Source organism: Echinops telfairi, unplaced genomic scaffold (assembly GCF_000313985.2).
Source record: "Echinops telfairi isolate 266 unplaced genomic scaffold, ASM31398v2 ScPeMD7_18;HRSCAF=68, whole genome shotgun sequence".
NCBI lineage: Eukaryota > Metazoa > Chordata > Mammalia > Afrosoricida > Tenrecidae > Echinops > Echinops telfairi.
In genome coordinates this window covers 41,684,959-41,700,046 of record NW_022103915.1, presented here as the reverse complement: position 1 = coordinate 41,700,046, position 15,088 = coordinate 41,684,959, and the positions used below count along the sequence as shown (strand labels likewise).

Sequence of the window (15,088 nt, the reverse complement as noted above, 5' to 3'; positions counted from 1 at the left end):
AAACTTCACCAAATGCACAATAAAATGTTTCTTTTCTTTTTTTAAAATTGGAGGGAGGGGAAAAATGAGGACCTAATGTCGGGGGTTTAAATGGAGAGAAAATGTTTTGAGAAACGATGTACAAATGCGCTTTACACAATTGATGTGTGTATGGATTGGGATAACAGTTGTATGAGCCCCTAATAAAATGTTTTTTAAAAAAATAAATAAATAAATATTAAAAAAAAAAGAATTACAGCCTCAAAAAAAAAAAAAATCATTTTATTGGGGGCTCATACAACTCTTATCACAATCCATCCATACATCCATTGTGTCAAGCACATTTGTACATTTGTTGCCATCATCATTCTCAAAACATTTGCTATCTACTTGAGCCCTTGGTATCAGCTCCTCATTTCTCCCCTCCCTCCCTGCCCCCCCTTCCCACATGAACCCTTGATAATTTATAAATATTATTTTGTTAAAATGTTTGTGTGTTTTTATTGTTTAAGAGGAAGGAGGTATCATTTCCCTTTCTGAAGGACCTTTTCTTGACAAGTAAGCGGAGCCCTTGAGGAGAAGAAAAAGTATTGTGACACCTCATGGTCATAATGAATTCTCCTATTCTGACCTAGAAATAAATGCCCCCATAATTAAGCATAAAATGCTTTAACTAAATAAATAGTTGAAACAGGAGAAGATGAAAAATAGTAAGAAAAAAAATACACCACCACCAACAAAATAGCAATTCAAAATGAGGTGATAAAGGAATAATACAGGGAAAAAGAACAGATGGATAAATAAGCAATGCATAACAATATGGTAGATTTTTTTTCAATATGGTAGATTTAAATCCTACAATTTCAGCAGTTAATTTGGAAGTAGATGGTCTGAACATTACAAATAAAAGGCAAAATAGACAAAATAACTAATGAAAACAAAATAAAATTTAAAAAAATACAACTGATACAACCATCACCAAAAGAGATGCTGAGGCTGCCTACATAAAATAAAGCACCTCGTGGGATACGTTCCTGGAGTTGGAAGTTTAGTGTCATGGTTTCATGGGACTTCCCAGTAAAATGGCATAATAACGTGTTTAATGCCTCTGTTCTACCTCCTAGTTCCTTGAGAAATTCCTGGAGTCCAAGTTTACAAACAGTCAAGCAAAGCACAATTGGTCTCTACTGCCCTGGAGCACCTGGGGAAGGAGAGGCAGGAATAGGCGAGGACACAGAATGGGTGGCTAATTGCCCCTATGAACAAATGCCTTCTTTACCAGGAGACCCAAGGAATTGGGTGCGACTTGCCTACCATTACTGAGCATTATGTACAAAGATTCGTTAGAGGGATCCTGATCAAAATGGAGAAAATGCAGAACAGAATTTTTTATTCTCACGGACCCTAAACATCTGGAGCCACGGAAGCTGGATAAGTTCCTGAATCATTTTGCCCTGAAAACCTTGAACCAAAACTACTGCCTGAAAACGTCTTCAAACAAAACAATCATGAACTGTTTTTTTTAAAGTTCGCTCATGAGCATTGTGCTCTTTTCAGTCCTATCTGTATGGGCTAAGAAGGAGCCCCTGTGGCACAGTGGTTATGCATTGAGCTGCTCACCACAGGGTCAGCAGAACCCACCAGTCTGCTCCTGGGGAGAAAGAGGAGACTTTCTGCTCATGTAAAGACAATTGATGTATGTATGCATGTGATAAGAGTTGCATGAGCCCCTAATAAAACGATTAAAAAATAATAAAGATTTACAGTCTCTGAAACCCACAGGCAGTTCTACTCTAGCCTATAGGGTCACTAAGAGTTGAAATCGCCTGGATTTCAAGTCATAGCAATCCCAGGTGACAGAAGTATCCTATAGGATTCTCTTGGCTCTAATATTCACGGGGAACTACTGGTTCAAAATGCTGACCTGTTCTTTAGCAGCCATGTGCTTAAGCAGTGTACCACCAGGGGGCCTTCTTTAGCCATTAGTAACGGACCCACTGCCTTGGAGAGATTCCAATCCATCGTGATCCTCCATGGGGTTTCATAAGCTATAAATCTTTATAGGAGCAGGAAGCCTCCACTTGTTCCTGTGGAGCAGCTGGGGAGTTCCAAGTGTTGATCTTGTGGTTAGGGTTAGCATCCCAACACATAACCCACTAGGGGCCAGGGCTCCTTTGATTAAGCATTAGCCATTGTCATTGAGTTGAGCAGCCCTAACTAGGGTTTCCAAGGCTGTAAATCTTTCTAGAAACAGGCAGCCTCATCTTTCTTTCCCAGAAAGGCTGGAAGTTTGAACCTCCCACCTGGTGGTTACCTGTCCAGTGCTTACCTGACAATTTTTCCTTTTCATTCTCCCCAAAACCCAAACTCACTGCCATCTAGTCAATTCCAACCCACAGTAACCCAATGGCCACTGTAGAACTGCCCCTTTGAGTGTCCAGGCCTATAGATCTTTACAGGAATAGAAAGCCTTAGCTTTCTCCAATAGAGCAGCTAGTGGTATCCAACTGCTAACCTTTGCAGCCCAACGCGTAACCTACTGTGCTTCCAGAGGACCTCTTGAGTCATTCTCTCCCTCACCACCATCAAGCCGATGCCAGATAGAACTGGCCCTGTGGGTTCTGAGATTTGTAACTCTTAATGGGGTAAATACTCCTATCTTTCTCCAACAGAGCCACTGGTGTGATCGAACTGGTGATCTTAAGGACCTCAGCCCATCGAGTAACCAGGGTTCCTCTTTAGTCACTAGGCCAATCAAAATCAAAATCACAACAATATACCGCAGTATAACTACTAGATGGAGATACCCCAAAGACAGACAAGGCTTGTGGAAGGTGTGGATAAATTGGAACCCTTTATGCATGCATTACTGGGAGCCCTGGTGGTATAGTGGTTATGCACTGGGATGCAATCTGCATGGTCAACAGTTTAAAATCTCCAGCAAATCTGCAGGAGGAAGACTGGGCTTTCTACTCCCATAACAGTTACAGTCTTGGAAACCTACAGGGGGTCACTATGAGTCAGCATTGACTCAATGGCAGTGAGTTTAACCAAACTCACTTTTTTTGTTGTTGGGGTGGTTATGCATTACTGATGGGAATGTAAAATGGAGCAGCTACACTGGAAAACAGTGACAAGGTCCTGTTTAAAAGGTCAGACGAAAAAAAGAAAAGGGCAGACAAGCCCCAATAAAATGATTTTTAAAAAAAAGGTCAGACATGATCCAACAACTCCATTCCTTAGGTATGTATACCCAGAGAAATCAAAACATGTATTCACATAAAAACTTGTTCATGAAAGCTTATAACAGAATTATTCATAGCAAAGTAGAAGCCCAAATGATCATCAAATGAACAGATAAACAAAATGCACTATATTCATATCTCACTGCCATTGTCAACTCTGACTCATTCCCCCTACAGAGCAGGGCAGAACTGCCCCTATGGGTATCCGAGACTGAAACTATGGGAGTCGAAAGCTTCATCTTCGTCCCTCGAGGAGCCCTACTGGGTATTGGTTACACACGGTGACTTAAGGTCACCATTTCGATCCCACCGGCAGTTAGCTCCATGGGAGAAAGACTGGACTATCTACGCCTGTAGAGTTACAATCTCAGAAGCCCACAAGGTCACTTCAATCCTACCTTAAAGGGCCGCTGTAAGTTGGCATTGACGCGATGGTAGTGAGTGAGAGAATGACCTAAGAGGTGCTATGAGTTGCCATTGACTCACTGAGTTATATTCATATATTCATAATATTCAGCCATAGAAAGGAATGAAGTATGGATACATGCTGAATGAAAGAAGCCAGATACAAAAAGCCAGTCCATTCATACAAAATGCCTAGAAGAGGCAAACCCACACAGATAGAAGAAGGTCCATGTTTGCCAAGACCTGGGAGTGCGAGGAGGGGAGTGAGGAATGGCTGCTAACCGTTTGGGGTTTCTTTGGGGGGTGACAAAATATGCTGTGGGACACGGGTAGTTCCACCTTGTCCAACAGCGTCACTATGCGTTGGAATTGACTTGCTGGCGGTAAGTTTGCTTGTTTGGCTTTGGTGTTTGGATGGATCTACAACCACTAAATCAAAGATAGACAAGGTGACTTCTATGGCCAGTGAATTACACGTCAATTTTAAAATGTTTTCATTAAATTTAATATGGTTGGGTCTGGTATCAAGTGAAATTCGAGTAGATTTAAATTTTGTGACCAATCAGGAGTATGGGATTCTTTTACTATTTACAAACTAATGACAGACATATTTGAAGAACAAAGAAACTGGAAGGTTCCCTACCTTAAACGATTTTCTAGTTCTATAATTCGTTCAGTTAAATCCCAGTTGCCTCTTTCAAGATTCTGAATATTGGTGTTTTTCAAAGACTTAATTCTGGTTAGCGAAGCAATAAGTTCCTCGAGGTCCTGAATGTCCTTCCTCAGGGACAGGATCTGGAACAGCTGTTGCACGTTATTTTCCTTGTAACTTTCTAGCTCAGATTTCATCTCTTGCAATGAAGTTTCTTTGACGAGAAGTTTGTTTTGAAGATTTCTTAGCTAATGAGAAAGGGAAAATATTACTTACAATCATTTATCACTGATTTTTTTTTAAGTCGGGATTTTAATATCTTAATGGGTATATTTATTTAAGCTATGCAGTATTATATAATAAAATGAAGCCTTTCAAATATAACAAGTGTATTATAGTGTTAGAAACATTTTTAAAATAAAATTAAATTGGCACATATGGCATGGAGCATGATTTTACTCTTATCAACATTAAAACTTAAATCTTTTGTTTAACTTTTGTTACTAGAGTACCAATAGTGAATTCTCTAATCCCCACCAGAAGAGATATGTATCTGTGGGTCACAGAAGTTGTGCTTTACAATGTGACCTGCAGGGGGCATATTCATAGTCCTCTTACCTAAAAGGAAAAGAAAAGAAAAACTCACTGCCATAGACTCTACTCTGACTCATGAGATAGTGACTCTTCATGGGAGCAGAGAGCTTCATCTCTTGGGGTGCTGCTGATAGTTTGAACCGCTGACCTTGGGGGTAGTAGCCCAAAGCATAACCACTACAGCACTAGGGCCCCAAGCCTCTATAAAGGCCTATGGTTACACCATTTGGTTCCTGGCCTTATTTGTGCTGATCAAGAAGTAGGTGTACAGAAGGGTCAGGAGAAAGAGCAAGGCTTCAGTTTATTAAACAGGCAATTGATTTAAAGGCAGATAAAGGAAAGAAGAGATTGTAGAGTGATGGATAGCTTGTGGGAGGAAAAGTGACCCAGGAGAGCCAGCACAGTTTGGTTTTTGAGGAAGATACCGAGATGGAAATGGAAACAAATAGTGTTATAACAAAAATCATGTTAAACCACTAATAAAAATAGATTGAAGTCTACTTAATATATAATTTTCAAACCAGACTCACATTTCACCTAGCAAGTCAAAATTGCTCCAAAGAAGAATTTCCAAAGCTTCTCATAGTAGGCATGTTGTCAACGTTGCCATGGAAACAGGGCCAGACTCGTGTTTATATAACAACTACTTATCCTGAAATACTGCTTCTAATTTGACCTTGGACACTGACAGCACATAGACTCTATCTTCAAAAGAACACAGCACCTAAGACAAAAGCTCCTTTCCAGTGTTTCTAGACCAGTGTTTGACCCGGGTGACTTTGAGAAACCGGTTCTCTCAAGGACCAAAGTCCAATGATCATCCCCGGGCAAAGGCCTGATAGGTCACCCCCACCTCCACGAGATCTAGAAATCTGGATATCACAAGAATGAAATTTCACCTCTCAATGCTAAATTGCTTATCATCTAAAGTCAGTTTTTGAGGATGTTGTGACAAAATTCTGAAATCTGTTTTGCTATTTCAAGCAGTAGGGACAGAAGTCCGTAACAACTCCAATACTTAAGTGTTCTACAACCAGTAGTAAAGTAATAAGCTTAGTGAATTAATTCTCTGCAGAAAGTATTCAAAACCAAACCAAAAGTTTCTGTAAAGAGAACTCTGCCTCCTGCAATACCAGCTAATAAAATGCTTTTAAATCCTTATGCTAACTCTGAGATGGAAATCTGTACATGAATGTTCTCAGCAGATTTGTTTATAGCGGCCAAACATAGGATACATACATCAAGTTAGATAAATGCCCAGGGAATTATATCAAGTGAAAAAGCCCATCCCAAATGCTCTATGTGCATGATTCCATCTACATAACATTTGAAAACCAGCTTTACTGAGATACAGCTCATAAATCCACCCATCTGAGTACACAGTTGTTTTTAGTATATTTACAGAATTTTGCATCCACATTGGATTGGGGTTTTCTCCCCCTTTTGTTTATTGAACTATAATCCACATACCATACAAACCACCCTTCTTAAAATGCACCCTTCTTAAATTAGTAGTTTCTAGTCTTCTCACGAGATTGTCCAACCATTAAAAAGAAAAATGTTACTGTCTAGTCAATTCCAACTCATGGCCACTCTAAGTGGTGAAAAGTAGAACTGTCCTCCAACCACTCCATCGTCACACTCTTCAATTCCAGAACATTTCATCCCCACCGCGAGATACCCCATTAGCAGGCTCTCCCCATTTCTCCCTTTCCCCTAGATCCTAGCAACCTTGAATCTATTTTCTATTTGTATGGATTTTGTCTGTTCTGGACATTTCACATGAATACAAACATAAAATATGTGTAATTTCTTTCATTTGGCATCATGTTTTTGTGGTTCGTTCATCTTTTTCGTATGTATCAGTACTTCATTCCTTTTATGGCTGAATAATATTCCATTGTGTCGATAATGTTTTGCTTAACTATTTATTAGTTTGTGAACACTTTGTTACTCCTTTTCTACTCTTAGGAATAATGTTATAACCATTCATGCACATATGTTTGTGTGATCATATGTTTTAAATTTTCTATTTACCTAACAATGGAGTTGCCAGGTTATACTGTTACTCTATACTAAACTTTTGAGGATACAGCAATTTTTCAACCTACATTTTTTTTAGGTATAGGAGAGAATCATAGTTGACAGTTTGGAGGTAGAAAGGAAGTAGGTATGGCTATAAGGAAGCAAGCAGGAGGGACTCTTGTGTTGGAATTATTCAGCCTCTTGACTGCAGTGAAGGGTGCTTGAAGAAGAATGATAACCTTTCATAGAATGTAACACACATGCACAGGGAGTACAAGTAAAACTGGGGAAATCTGAATATGACTGGTGAACTATTGTAGTGTCAATACTCTGATTATTCTATTAACTATAGTTCTATGAAGTTTTACTGTTAAGGGAATGAGGAAAAGTGTCCCAGGGATTTCTCTGCTAATATTTCTTATAACTGAAAGAGAATCTATCATTGTCTCAATGAAATTTTCAATTAAAAATAATAATCAATTCTAGTGTATATATTTTAGAGCCCTGATGGCATAATGGTTGGACTGTAATCCACAAGGTCAGCAGTTCAAAACCACCAGCTGCTACATGGGAGAAATATGGGCCTTTCTATTCCCATAAAAGACTTACAGTTGGGGGAGGGAGGGTTAAGAGGAGCTGATACCAAGGGCTCAAATAGAATGTAAATATTTAGAAAATAATGATGGCAACATGTACAAATATGCTTGATACAATGGAAGTATGGATTATTATATGAGCTGTAAGAGCCCCCAATAAAAGGATCTTTAAAAGAGAGAGAGAGAGAGAGAGAGAGAGAGAGTTACTGTCTCAGAAACTGACAGAGGGAATTCTACCTTGTTTAATCGGGTCACTATGGGTTTGCCATCTACTTGCAGGCAGTGAGTGAGTTTGGTGTACATATTTTATCTTCAAAAATGGTATTGTAGAAAACACCATCTATTCACCTCTTCCAGGACTGGCTGCACCTTCTGGGTTTCTATTAATGTGCTTTATTACTAGGCTATGGGAAGAAAAACAGCATATGTGTATAAACACTCTCTTAATCCTCACACAAATTAAGCACTCTCTAAATCCTCACACAAATTAAATTTTCATGAAAACCAAAAAGAAAGTTCTGGATAACACATGAGATTTCTCTTAATTTAGGGCACTGGGCTGTTGGTTACAATTTTTTCATGTTATTTTAACTTATTTCTGCTATAGCAACAACCTATTCAGCACTATGCAAATGTTAGTTCTATATCACTGTCCTGGTGGCACTGTCCAATAAGTGTGGGACTGCTAACAGAAAGGCCGTGGTTCAAACCCACCAGCTGCTCCACACGTGAAAGAGGAGGCTATCTGTTTCTGTTACAGCCCGGGTTCTCAACCTGCCTAATGCTGAGACCTTTTAATACAGTTTCTCATGTGGTGAGCCCCCAACCATAAAATTATTTTCATTGCTACTTCCTAACTGTAATTTTGCTACCATTATGAATCATAATGTAAATATCTGATATGCAGGATGTATTGTCACTGTTAGAGATTGAACATAATTAAAGCATAGTGATTCATCACCAAAATAATATGTAATTAAATATTGTAAAATATTTATTTCTATGACAAATAAAAGAAATTTTGTCTTGAAGCATGGTGTAGCATGGCTAACAGTCCTCACACCAGGTACTCATATGTGAGCATATCTGCATATGAGCAGACCTGCCTGGAGACAGACAGAGGAGTGGAGTCTCAGTTCCTAAGACCATTGGAAATATGTGTTTTCCAATGGTCTTAGGTGACCCCCAAAGAGGTCGCGACCACAGGTTGAGAACCGCTGCTGTAGAGGGTCCCTGTGAGTCAGAATTGACTCAATGACAGTGGGTTTCATGTGGTCTAACTTAAGGCAACATAATCTCCGAGGGAACATGTTGACCTTATCCCTTTTATATCTGGCTGTTTCCAAATAGCTTTCTTGCAGCTGTTTCTCTAATACTGTAAACCAAAAGCCAAAACTCACTGCCCTTTAGTTGATGCCAACTCATAGTGACCCACTATGTATGCCACCAGGACTCCTTTGGGCAGAAACACGTGATGATAATTTTTTAATGTCCCACAAAGAAATGAAATTAATTATTACAAAAAATATTAAATGCAAGATGTAAACAGAAAAATTGCCTTATCAAGGTATTTGTATTCCTATAGAATTAAATAACAAGCATGAGCCCCTAATAAAATGATTTTTTTTAAAAAAGAATTAAATAACAAGCAATGGAAAAGGTAAAGATGACTCATGCTGAAGGTCAAATAGTCTGTTGAAATCATGACTTTTTTTTTTCCAGGCAGGGGAGTGTGCGGACACAGTCCCGCACCACCACAAATTATGTTGCCGAGTTTCCCACATTTGGTGAAATCACAGGACTCAGCACACCCAGAGTGCACTGGGGGAGCCTCGCCCTGGGAAAACCACCTTCATGATCACGGCGTCTCCCCTGCCGGGTAAGTATGAAATCACTACCTTTATAACAAGAAAAAACACTGCCACAGGGAAACCACCAAAAATGTCATAAATCCATGTCAAATGTAGAAAACAGTCATATGGAAACATAAATACATACTTAGATAGTATCTAAAAGCAGGCTAAAATGTGCCCTTGTCGAGCCTTTTTGATACTGCTTTGACGATTGAGAGGAGCTCTCTGGCGAAGTAGTCATTCGCTATCGGGCTGCTGGCCACCAGGTCAGCAGTTTGAAACCACCCGCTGCTCCGAGGGAGAAAGACAGGCTTCCTACTTTGTAAATCGTCTCAGAAACTCACCGGGGCAGTTCTGCCCTGTCCCATAGGGCTGCTGTGAGTCAGATCAACTCAATGGCAGTGAGTTGAGTTGCTGACTAATTGATTAAACTACGTATACTTAGCATATGATTTGTGTGCATGTCGAGAAGGCATCATGCTTGGTAAAATAGAGGGACAAAGAAAAAATAGGGAGGGCCAAGATGAGATGGATTAATACAGTGGCTGCCACACTGTGTTCATTCAAACAGAAGAACAATTGTGAGGATGGTGCAGGGCGAGGCCGCACTGACTCCATGGCACCAAACAACACAAGACGTGCTTTTAAAAAGTACTTTGAACTTTTAAAATAGTTATTGTTGTTATTCTTAGGTGCCATCTAGTCCTTTCTGATTCCTAGCAGCCCTCCTTTCAACAGAAAGAAACACTGCCCAGTGCTGTGCCATCCTCCCAATTGTGGTGTGTGAGCACGGTCGCCGTCACGGTGCCCATTCAGCTCGTTCAGGTCTTCCTCATGTTCGCTGGCTCTCTCCCAAGCACGAGGTCCTTCCCGGCGCTGGTCCCTCCTAGTGACATGCCCAAAGTTTTGAGACAAAGTCTTGCCACCTTAGCTTCCAACACAGATGTGCTCATTCTTCGGGCAGTCCGTGGAATACTGAATATTCTTTGCCAACAGCCTCATTCGAAAGCCTCCGTTCTTCTTCAGGTCTTCCTTTCTCATGGTCCAGAGTTCACATGTAAATGAGAAACAAACAAACAAAAAACCAAAACCTGACGCCCAGTGACTCCATAAAACAGAACAGAACTGCCCTTGTGGGGCTCCAGGACTATACCTCTTAACAAAAGTAGAAAACACCCTCTTTTTCCCGAGGAGCAGCTGGTGGTTCCAAACATCTGACCTTGTGGTTAGCAGCCGAATGTGTGACCCACACACCAGTGGAGCTCAGTGCTTGGGTCAGGTGCACTTTAGTCTTCCAAGTAACACCTTTGCTTTTTAACACGTTTAAAAGATCTTCAGCAGTAGGTTTGTCCAATGCAATGTGGTATTTGATTTCCTAACTATGTTTCCATGGGTATTGATTGTGGATCCAAGAAAAACGAAAATTCTTGACCACTTCAACTTTTTTGCTGTTTATCATTATGTTGCGTATTGATCCAGTTGTGAGACTTTTATTTTCTTTATCATTGTATTAGTCTGGGTACTTGAGAGAAAGAAATCCACAGAAACTCATGTATAAGAGAGAGTTTTAGATAATAAACGGTAAGTGCACCTCAAGAAAACATTCCAACCCAGTGCTGCCCAAGCCCACAAATCCAACATTAACCCATATATCCAACACCAATCCACAAAGTCCTCCTCCATCTCACAAAACACACACAATGACACTGACTACAGGAGGAAAGCCGAGTCAGTGAACGTGTAAGCATCTCAGTGCTGGCAGGGGTCTCCACACAGCTACTCCAGCACCAAGGGCTGCATCGGGATAGGTCCATGTGGCTTCTCCTCAGGGATGTCTTGCAGGAAGTGGGCCTTGCCAGCTGAAGCAGGGAACTGGCTAAGGCAGCTGCACCCTGGTCCGACCATCAGAAAACAAGAGATCCAAGATCTAGACAGGCGAGGCTCATCGAGCCATTTATCTCTCCACCTTTCATTTAACCCCACATGTGTTTATCGGCTAGGTTGGCACAATAAACTAACTACCTCAATCATGAAGCACAATCCATACCGAAGGCTGTGGTCTTTTATCTTCATTAATAAGTACTTCAAATTCTTTTCCCTTTTAGCAAGCAAGGTGTGTCATCAACATATCACAGCTGTTTGTGAATCTTCCTCCTATCCTGATGCTATATTTTTCTTCAATAGTTCAGCTTCTCAAATTATTTGCTCAACATATGGATTAAATATGGTGAGAGGATACAACCTTTTGCACATCTTTCCTGGTTTTAAACCACTAAGTATCTACTGGTTCTGTTTGAATGACTGCTTCTTAGTCCATATACAGGTTCTGCATGAGCACAATGAAGTGTTCTGGAATTCCCATTCTTCTCAATGCCACCCATATTTTGTCATTATCCACATAGTCCAATGCCTTTTCCATAGTCAATAAAATACAGGTGAACATCTCTCCGGTAACCTCTGCTTCAGCCATGAGCCATTTGATACCAGCAATTATCCCGCATTCCACATTTTGGATTTTGCTTGAGTTTCTGGCCATGTTATGTGGTTGTATTGATGCATAAATTATATAAGCACTCAGTATACTCCTTACATAATTTCTTTAAGCAAGGTATCTACAATCTTTCTTGACAATTTTGAAAGCTTTTATTAATAATGGAGAGATACATTTTAAATCAAATCTTAACTATTAATAAAACAAATTCTTTTTTTTTTTAAGAAAACAAATTCTTAAGCAGTAGTTGTAAGGTTAACTATAGAGGAAAAGAATGAGGATGCCAATCACAATGAAAGTGGCCAGTTTCAAAAATTGGTATCATACTTTTCTGGAAAAAAACAACAAATATACAACATCTCTCAAAGTCTTGTTAAGATTTACTGTGGTTATGTAAATTCCATCCAAATGTAAGCTCCATTCATCTCTCTCTGTTAAAAGCCAGAAAGCATGACCATAGATAAAATTGGAAGGTAGGCATTTATTCAGTAACCCCGGAGATGCACAGTGGTCAAAGGCCTGTGGTGTGAACCCACCAGTTGCTCTGAAGGAGAAGACGTGGCTTTCTACTTCTCTAGACAGAGAGGTATAGTCTTGGATACCCCTTGGGGCTATTCTACTCTGTCTTATAGGGTGACTAGGAGTTGGAATCAACTTGACAACATTGAGTTTATATTTATCTTCATCTAAATGTATATCTCTTTAAGTAAAACCTGGTACTAGGCTACTGATATTTGAAATGGCAAAAAAAGAAAAGACCTTTAATAAAGTCTTGGGCAGAAAAGAGGCCCAGGATAATAAGGTCACTATAGAAAGCTACTTTCACCACCCATCTGTCAGTGTATTGCCTTGTATTGGCTTGCATGTGGCTATGATGCTGGAAGCTATGCCACTGATATTTCAAATTCTAACAGGCTCACCCATGCCAGACAGGTTTCAGTGGAGTTTCCAGACCAAGGCAGACCAAGAAGAAAGCCCTGGGGAGACTGCTTCTAAAAATGAAGCAAGGAACACCTTCTGTATCTCAACAGAACACTGTATGAACAGCTTCCTTACTTTGGTCAAGTCATCCAAACCACACTGGCACTGAGTATATTCCACCGTCTAGTGCCTTAAAGGACAGAGTAGACCTGCCCCTTTGGGTTTACAAGGCTATCAATCTTTACGGAAGCAGAAAGCCCCATCTTTTCTCCCAAGGAGCAGCTGGTGACTAACAGTCCAGCACATAAACCACTAAGTCATCGGGGCTCTTGATGATGTTATCAAGAGGGAGCAATCACTCGAGGCCAATGTTTGTGGTAAAATGAAGGACCAAAGAGGGCAGGGAAGACCCCAGTCAGAGGAATTGCCCCGATGGTCACAACGAGGAACTGAAACGACTGACAAGTGTGAGGAAGATGTAGGAGTGGCCAGCATTGGTCCTCTAATACATCAGGTTGCCAAGAGAGCCAACTTGATGACAGCTAAGAACAGAACGCGCTTACATAATGGGATGGTAGGTGATCTATAGATGTAAATATGCTGAGAACATTTTTATAGAAAACCAGAGAGGACAAACTAAAAATCCAAATTCACTGCCATTGAGTCAGTTCTGACTCATCTGGACGTTACACAGGGCTTTTCAGGCTGTAAGTCTATGAGAACAGAGAACTTCAACTTTCCCCCACAGAGCAGCTGGAGGGTTTGAATCACTAAACTTTCAGTTAGCAGTCCACCTGGGCTCCTTACCATAGAGGCAGAATGGGCATAATTAGCCACATCGCAATGCTCTCAAGGATGACAATGGCCTTTGAACTTCGGACTTTGTTTACCTGTGAGACTGTCTCACCTTTTACAAACATTAATGTCTCTTTTTTTATCTAGTGGTGTTGCTCAGGTCTTCCATCGAGTACTAAATAAAATCAGTACATCTACTAATGATATATTGGAAATGAGAATTCATTCTCTCGTAAATTGATTCAATACATGTCACTTGTAACTATTATTATATAAATTTTGAATATAGCAGCCCATAGCAATGTTCTAGCACAGTGTTGACCAACATGGATGGATACTGTCCCGTGGGAGACACTGTAACAATCCGAGGTGGCTTGCAAAAGCAGAACCTACACTTTATCCTGAATGATGGGCTACAGTATGAAAGTTAGTCATTGCCAGTGGGGCAGGAGTAATTTTTTCTGGAAAGGGGGCGGTAAGTCAAGTTAGTTAGGAACCTATCTTACCACTTCAGCTTTTGGCAGAGAATTCAAACGCACTTAACCATGCACAATCTATGAAGGGGCTGTCTGGCAAAAGACAGGTTTAGGTTGAACTAGGTGTTCTCTAGTGATAAGAAAATTCCGTATTTGGGAAAAAGCAAACCTGAGTTAAGATACTACTGAGCCTCTTATCAGGATGTGTCTTTCCCGGCTCTTCCCAAGGACATAATTTCCCAAGGGTTTTAACCCGTATACCTCAGCTAAAAGATTCTTGTTTTTCACCGAAAAACCAGCAAGGTCAGGATGAACCAGGTCAGCGGCCCTTTTGTTGTGCCTGATTGGGTTCTTGTTGGGAACCACTTCAATAGGTGGGTCAAAACCAGCCTGCAAATGGAAATTGCAAATTAATTACCTACACCTGTGCCTGAGCCGCCTCCAGCTCAAATTCAGGCTTGCACAAAATAAAGGAGCAACTCTAAATAGGATGGAGATTAAGATAATCATTTTGAGGTGCCTTCCTATCAAATGTAACAGGTCCCAGGAAAATAATCAAGTAACATAATAATCTAAAAGGCTCCTTTCCTTTTTTCCCCCCACCAAAATTATTACTTACAGGGCAACCATTTCTAGCACCAGCCATAAGTAAATGTAGTACATCTATATATATATAATTTCTGGGAGTGTGGGAATCAAGAAAACACACATAAAATATCTGGGGAAATCTCACTTCACATCTAATAAAAACTTACAGAATCGCGGACTAATAGATGGCCGTTGATAAAAAATTTCCCAGTATTTGCTTTATTTATGGTTATAAATCAATTCCTACTATCACATTTCTACAAATTATTATTTTTGTCTTAAATAACAATTTTATCGTTTTTGTAAGGTATTATTTAACATTTTTCATTAATATTTTAAAACTTATTTTTATTAAGTACTTATGTTGGGACCTCTTACATCTCTTATCACAATCCATTCACCAGTGTGTCAAGCACATTTGCACATATTCTGCCATCATCATTTTCAAAACATTCTCTTCCCACTTGA

At 40.1% G+C, this 15,088-nt stretch overlaps 1 protein-coding gene and 1 non-coding gene across 2 annotated transcripts in view; both read right to left on the bottom strand.

Annotated features, from left to right (window-relative positions):
- LOC101661584 (coiled-coil domain-containing protein 170-like) overlaps positions 1 to 15,088 on the bottom strand; it is a 36,649-nt gene that overhangs the window by 18,075 nt on the left and 3,486 nt on the right. Inside the window, exons 2-3 of the mRNA XM_045287623.1 lie at positions 14,294 to 14,422; positions 4,273 to 4,529 (exon numbers count right to left, since the gene is read on the bottom strand). Of these exons, the coding sequence (XP_045143558.1) occupies positions 4,273 to 4,529; positions 14,294 to 14,422 (386 nt within the window). The remainder of the gene's footprint in view (positions 1 to 4,272; positions 4,530 to 14,293; positions 14,423 to 15,088) is intronic.
- LOC115868937 lies at positions 9,220 to 9,383 on the bottom strand. The gene has a single exon (XR_004045894.1). It is a non-coding gene; the product is annotated as a U1 spliceosomal RNA (small nuclear RNA).